The 7133-nt window shown below is 33.7% G+C and overlaps 1 protein-coding gene across 1 annotated transcript; it reads left to right on the top strand.

The window, feature by feature from the left end:
* The first annotated feature begins 5859 nt into the window (after positions 1-5859).
* On the top strand, positions 5860-6710 carry LOC141632012 (uncharacterized). The gene is made up of 2 exons (XM_074444607.1): positions 5860-6073; positions 6130-6710. Exons 1-2 carry the CDS (start codon positions 5860-5862, stop codon positions 6708-6710), a joined length of 795 nt encoding a protein of 264 aa, XP_074300708.1.
* The last annotated feature ends 423 nt before the right edge of the window (positions 6711-7133 follow it).

The following is a 7133-nucleotide window of genomic DNA, read 5'->3' on the forward strand; positions in this document are numbered from 1 at the left end:
TCGTATGTACTTATGATAATTTGTACTTATTATTTACATAATTATTATAAAATTTACATTTGTTATAGGTTATAATATTTTAATGAAAAATGTACGTACAATATATTTATGCCGAAGGTACATTTTATTTTCATTGAAGGTACATAATATATTCTTATATGACATGTCATGTATATTTCAATTATCTATTAAATTCATATCATTAATTCGTTAGGTTCATTATATATATATATATATATGTGTGTGTGTGTGTGTGTGTGTGTGTGTGTGTGTGTGTGTGTGTAAAGTGTACATTGACCATATGATATAGGTACATCTTATAATAACTATGGGTACATATCAAAGTATTTATTTTTATTTAAATTATTTATCAATCACGTTTCAACAAATCATCAAGTACCTTTAATTTGTTTAGGAGGTACATTCAATATATCTACAATAGGTACATTTATTAACGATTATAGATTCATATCATGTTTATTTTAATTAATTATCTTTCACGGATGAATAAATCATTTACATTTTATGTATATGAGAGGTACATTAAATTTATAATATAGGTCCATATAATACTTATTAAAGGTACATATCATATTTATTTTAATTAATTATCAATTATGACTCGATTTTTTATTATGTACATTTTATTTATATAAGAGGCACATTAAATATATATTATAGGTACATATAATAAATATTAAAGTTACATACCATGTATATCTTAATTAGTTACAAGGCATGTTTCAATAGTTATTCAAGTACATTTTAATAATATAGAAGGGACATGAAATATATAATAAATGTACATTTTAATAATTATAGCTACATATCATATTTACTACAATTGTTTATTAACTTTTTTTCACTTACTCATCGGGGACACATTATATATATTGGAGGTAAATTAAATATAAAGTATAGATACAAAGAATAATTAACATAAGTACATAAAATATGTTGTTCAATTTTTATCAAGTACACTTAACTAACTCATCATGTACATTGATTTTATAAGGAATGTACATTAAATATAAACTAGAAGTACATTTAATAGTTATTAGAGGTACATATTGTTTTAACTCGGGTCTTAACAAAGATATATATTAAAAGAGATACAAAAATAACAATAAGATGCATGTGTCATGATGGCAAAAGTAATCGCATTTCAACCAAGAGGTTGTGGGTTCAATCCCCATCAACAACATTTTTGAAGTTTGAAATTGTTGATCATCATTGACCATTGGTGGCTGTTGACCACCTTCAACCACCGTTGACCCTCCGCCTTACCACCACCACCGCTACCATTGACCGGCGTTGACCACCACCGACGACCACCGACACCACCATTGATCTAAGAAATAACCACCCGGGTTGACCACCACCGTGACCACCATTGACCGGCAAATAACCACCCTTGACCGACCAACGACCACCGCAGCCACCATTGACCGGCAACACCACCCTTGACCGGTGTTGACCTTTTGTTCATTGACTTTTGGGTGGATTGGGTGTAATATTAAAGCTTAACCTTTAAGATGATGTTAAATCTTGTCCCTTAGATCAAAATTGAATGGTAGGGATTGGTTCTCACCGTTCTCACGATAAGCCCTTCTCTCACCGAACTCTACCCTAATAATAATAATAATAATAATAATAATAATAATAATAATAATAATAATAATAATAATAATAATAATAATAATAATAATAATAATAATAATAATAATAATAATAATAATAATAATAATAATAATAATAATAATAATAATAATAATAATAATAATAATAATAATAATAATAATAATAATAATAAATAATAAATAATAATAATAATGGTGCTTTGATAGAATTGGCCTGGATAGTGTTGCAGATGGTTTTGTTGACTACTATAAGAGTCTTCCGGGGCTAGCTCTCCCGTTTCTCCCTTAGATAATGGCTATATTCAAATTTGAGCCCTACTGCTTTTAGTGAAGTCATGCTGATGCTTTGATTCTTCCTATAACTAATGAAGAAATCAAAGTCGCTTTTTTTACTATTGGTTCCGATAAAAGTCCCGCCCGAGATGGGTTTTCCTCCCTTTCTTTTAAGCACGCTTGGTCTCTTATTGGGGAGTCTTATTGTAAAGTCTGTCCATTCCTTCTTTTCAATCGGTAGAATGAGTAAGCAAGCTAACTCTACCTTGATTGCCCTTATTCCTAAGAAGAAGGTTAGCTCCACAATCATGGATTTTCGTCCCATTTCCTGCTGTACTACCTTTTACAAGACAATTTCTAAAATTATATCCACTAGGCTCAGCACTTTGCTTCCCCACTTAATTGGTCCCGAACAGTGCAGCTTTTTGTTAAAGGAAGGAGCATCCATGAAAACATCATGTTGTCCCAATCTTTAGTTAAAGGATATGGTCGCAAGTATCTCACTCCTAGGTGCTTGATTAAGGTGGATATTAGGAAGGCCTTTGATTCTCTTCAGTGGTCTTTTATAGAAAATATGCTGCTTGCTCTCAAATTTCCTCCACAATTATTAGTTGGATTATGGGGTGCCTCACAAGCTCCTGGTTCTCTCTTAAGCTCAATGGTTCACCCATGGTTTCTTTCAAGGAAAAAGTGGAGTCGTGCAAGGAGACCCTCTCTCCCCTTATATTTTTGTTCTTAGCATGGAGATTCTATCTAGATACTTGAGATGTCTCAATTCCCATCCTCAAGTGTCTCTTCATCCAAAGTGTTCTAAAATGAAACTCACTCACTTAATCTTTGCTGATGATCTTATGATCTTTATTCGAGGGGATGTGCCTTCTGTGCAGGCTGTTTCTTAAACCATTGGCCTCTTTTCTAGCTGGTCTGGGCTTCAAGCTAATGTGGACAAAACTGAAATTTACTTTGGTGGTGTCTCTCCTAGCATTAAGTCCCAGATTCTGCTTACCTCTGGGTTCTCTGAGGGATCTTTCCCTTTTAGGTATCTAGGGTTGCCCCTAAACACACTCGTACCACCGTGGATATGTATGGTATCCTTGTCAACAAAATTCAGCCTCCATTCAACACTTTGGTCTTCCAAATTGCTTTCTTATGCTTTGTAGACTTGACTTCTCAACAATGTTGTCTTTGGCATTGAGAACTTTTGGTGTGCCAAAGTTGTCTTGCTTCCCAAAAGTGTGCTTAAAACTATCAACAAGTTATGCAAGAATTTCTTCTGGAATATCAAAGCCACAGATAAGAAGATGATTGTAAAGAGTTGGTCTAGTATTTGTGCTCCAACTAATGAAGGTGGCTTTGGGGTCAAAGAGCTCCTCTCCTGGAATAAAGCGCTTATATCCAAATGGTTGTGGTTATTAGATCAGACTCCTCAGGGACTATGGAGCATTTGGCACTCAGAATACCATCTCTCCCATTGCTCTATCTGGGATGCTGCTGTTCATGACAGATATAGTGAAAGCTTTCGGAGTATCATCAGTGTTAAAAATGACTTACGATCACATCGGTTCTCCTCGCCGCAAGAGCTCTCCTTCATAGCTGGTGCTCTGGTGATAAGTTTCGTGTTGCTGCACCCTACAACTCGGTTTAGACCGTGTCACCCTACTATATCCTGGTCTAAAGGGCTTTTTCATAAGGTGGTAGTCCCTAGGCACAAAGATCATTACTTCTCTAGCTTGTCGCCAAAACTAGCAACCGTGGACAAAATAATTCTTAGGGGATTCATCACTCCTAATCGATGTGTTCTCTGCAAGCAAGATAGTGAAACTCATGATCACCTATTCTTTGCTTGTCCATTCTCTCAGCAGCTCTGGCATGAGCTCATGGTCTGGGCTCGTGTTACCAATAGGAGTACCGATTATCACACCGAGTTGAACCGGTGTTTGATAGGCATTCCAGCGGCATTGGAAGCACACTTGGTTTCTAAGTTGCTTTACTTGTGTCATCTACACTATTTGGAAGGAGCGTAATTGCAGGATCTTTAGCATCCATGAACACACAAAGGCATCACCGCTTACTCGTGCCAAACTTATCATCTCAGTGTCTTTATTGTATAGGTCTTCTTCCTTATGTTCTTCTCGTTTTATTAGTTCCTTGCACTCTTGCTGTTCTTTCTTCTTTAGGCTATAGGGGCTATTCTTTGTAAGATTTTATCCTTTTCTTTTTCCCCACCTTGAGGATGAATAAAAGGATTATACCTTCTTGCAAAAAAAAAAAAAAAATAATAATAATAATAATAATAAGGATAATGATAATAATAATAATGATAATGGTAATGATAATGATAATGATAATGATAATGATAATGATAATAATAATAATAATAATGATAATAATAATGATAATAATGATAATGATAATAATGATAATGATAATAATGATAATAATAATAATAATGATAATAATAATAATAATAATGATAATAATGATCGATAATAATGATAATGATAATAATGATAATGATAATAATAATGATAATAATAATAATAATAATAATAATAATAATAATAATAATAATAATAATAATAATAATAATAATAATAATAATAATGATAATAATAATAATAATAATGATAATGATAATAATGATAATGATAATGATAATAATGATAATGATAATAATGATAATGATAATGATGATGATGATAATAATAATGATAATAATAATAATGATAATGATAATGATGATAATGATAATGATAATCTTTATTTAGCATTGGTTCTGATAAAAGCCCCGACTGCATTTGGTTTCTCACCGAGTTTTTTAAACACTCTTGCCAATTATCAAGGGGATTTCTGTAAGGCTATTGACGCTTTTTTCAAACCGGGAAGCTCTCTAAGCAGGCAAATTCTACCATCATCTCCTTATCCCCAAAAAGACCGTAGCGATAGTGTTCTTGATTATAGACCAATTTCTTGTTGCTCCACTGTTTACAAGGTTATTAGTAAAATTCTGGCCAAAAGAATGCAACCTTTTCTCCCTGATCTCATTGGTGGAGAGCAGGCTGCTTTTATTAAAGGGAGGGATATTTTTGAGAATGTGATGCTCTCTCAAGCCTTGGTCAAAGGTTATGGCAGGAAGTACCTCACTCCCCGTTGTCTTATGAAGGTGGATATTCGTAAAGCTTTTGACACTCTACAATGGAGTTTTATTGAAAATATGTTGCAAGCTTTCCATTTTCCTGCTCTCTTCATAAGATGGATAATGACTTGCACATCGGTTCTTGGTTTTCTATAAAAGTTAATGGGACTAGTCATGGATTTTTCAAAGGGAAGAGTGGTGTGAGGCAAGGGGATCCTCTTTCCCCTTATCTCTTTGTCTTGAGTATGGAAGTGCTCTCTAGATACTTAAGAGTTATTTGCAAACAACCTAATGTTTCTTACCACCCCAAATGTACTCAACTGAACCTCACCCATCTCATCTTTGCTGATGATTTAATGATATTTACTCGGGGAGATGTTCCTTCTGTAGCGGTTGCTGTTCAGGTCCTTACAAAATTTGGCAGGCTTTCTGGACTCAATGCAAATCCTGATAAAACTTCCATCTATTTTGGAGGTGTGCATCCTGTTGTTCAGTCTGAGATTTTACAGTTCACCAAATTCTCCCACAGTACTTTCCCCTTTCGATACTTGGGAGTCCCCCTCAATGTATCTAGGCTTTGTCTTGATCACTTTGGACCCCTCCTTACTAAGATTCAGGGGGCTATTCATCATTGGACTACCTCTTCCCTGAGTTATCTTTGGATTGCGATTGCTTGATTAACTCGATCTGATGGGACTGCAAAACTATTGGTGTTCTACCATTCTTTTGCCTAAGGGGGTAATCAAACTTCTTAATAGACTGAGCAAAAATTTCTTTTGGCAAGTTACCAATGGTTGCCGGCACATGACTATGAAGAGTTGGAAATCCATTTGTTTTCCCTGGACTGAGGGTGGATTTGGTATTAAGGAGCTTCTCTCTTGGAATAGAGCCTTGCTTCTCAGGTGGCTTTGGCAAATTGAGCATTCTGATGGTCTGTGGGCACGTTGGCACAGAGTTTATGCTCTGAATGGAGGTAATATCTGGAATGTGAAGACTGCTGATAGATTCTCTGAAAGCTTCAAAGGTATTTTGCGTTCGATTTTTGTTTTCGTAAATTTGGGAATCCCTCTGCTGTTAAAGCTTTCCTCCACAGTTGTGTGCAGCATGGCAAATTTAACCTTGCCACTGCTTATAATGGTTTAAGAGCTTCTGGTATTCTCTATAACTGGGCCAAAGCTCTCACTCACCCCATTATTATCCCTGCACACCGGGTTACAGTCTCTCTTGCTGCAGAAATGAAACTGGCTACTTCTGACAATATTATCAGGAAGGGGTTGATTTTGGTTAACAGATGCTCTTTATGTAAAAATCATTCTGAAACTCATTCCCATTTATTCTTTCACTGCTCTTATTCTACGCAGCTGTGGAAAGCCCTGTTGGGTTGGATGTCTATTACGAGACCTGGTATGGACTTGCAGAGAGAAATTAGATGGAGCCAAAGTCGGAGACATAGAAGACATTGGAAGTATAGTTGGTATATGTCGAGTCTTACTGTGGCAATCAATCAAATTTGGCACGAACGAAATCTGCGGATTTTTAAAGGTCAGGAAAGGCCTGTTAGCATCCTCCTACAAACTATTAAGTATATTGTTGGCATTCGAATGATTGCTCATGGTCATGGTACAAGATTAGATGATTTAGTAGAGTCTGTTCCTAGTTGATTGCGATTTGGAGCCTTGTATTAGGCTTTTAGTGGATAGTTTTTGTAAGTTTACTCCATTTTTTGTTCCCTATATGGATGAATAAAAATGGAGATACCTTTCTTGCAAAAAAAAAAAAATAATAATAATAATAATAATAATAATAATAATGATGATAATAATAATAATAGTAATAATAATGATAATAGTAATAATAATGATAATAATAATAATAATAATAATAATAATAATAATAATAATGATAATAATAATAATGATAATAATAATGATAATAATAATAGTGATAATAATAATGATGATAATAATAATGATAATAATAATAATGATTATGATAATAGTAATGATAATGATGATAATAATAATAATAATAATAATAATAATAATAATAATAATAATAATAATAATAATAATAATAATAATAAT

The sequence above is a fragment of the Silene latifolia genome, chromosome Y (assembly GCF_048544455.1).
Source record: "Silene latifolia isolate original U9 population chromosome Y, ASM4854445v1, whole genome shotgun sequence".
Taxonomy (NCBI): Eukaryota; Viridiplantae; Streptophyta; class Magnoliopsida; order Caryophyllales; family Caryophyllaceae; genus Silene; species Silene latifolia.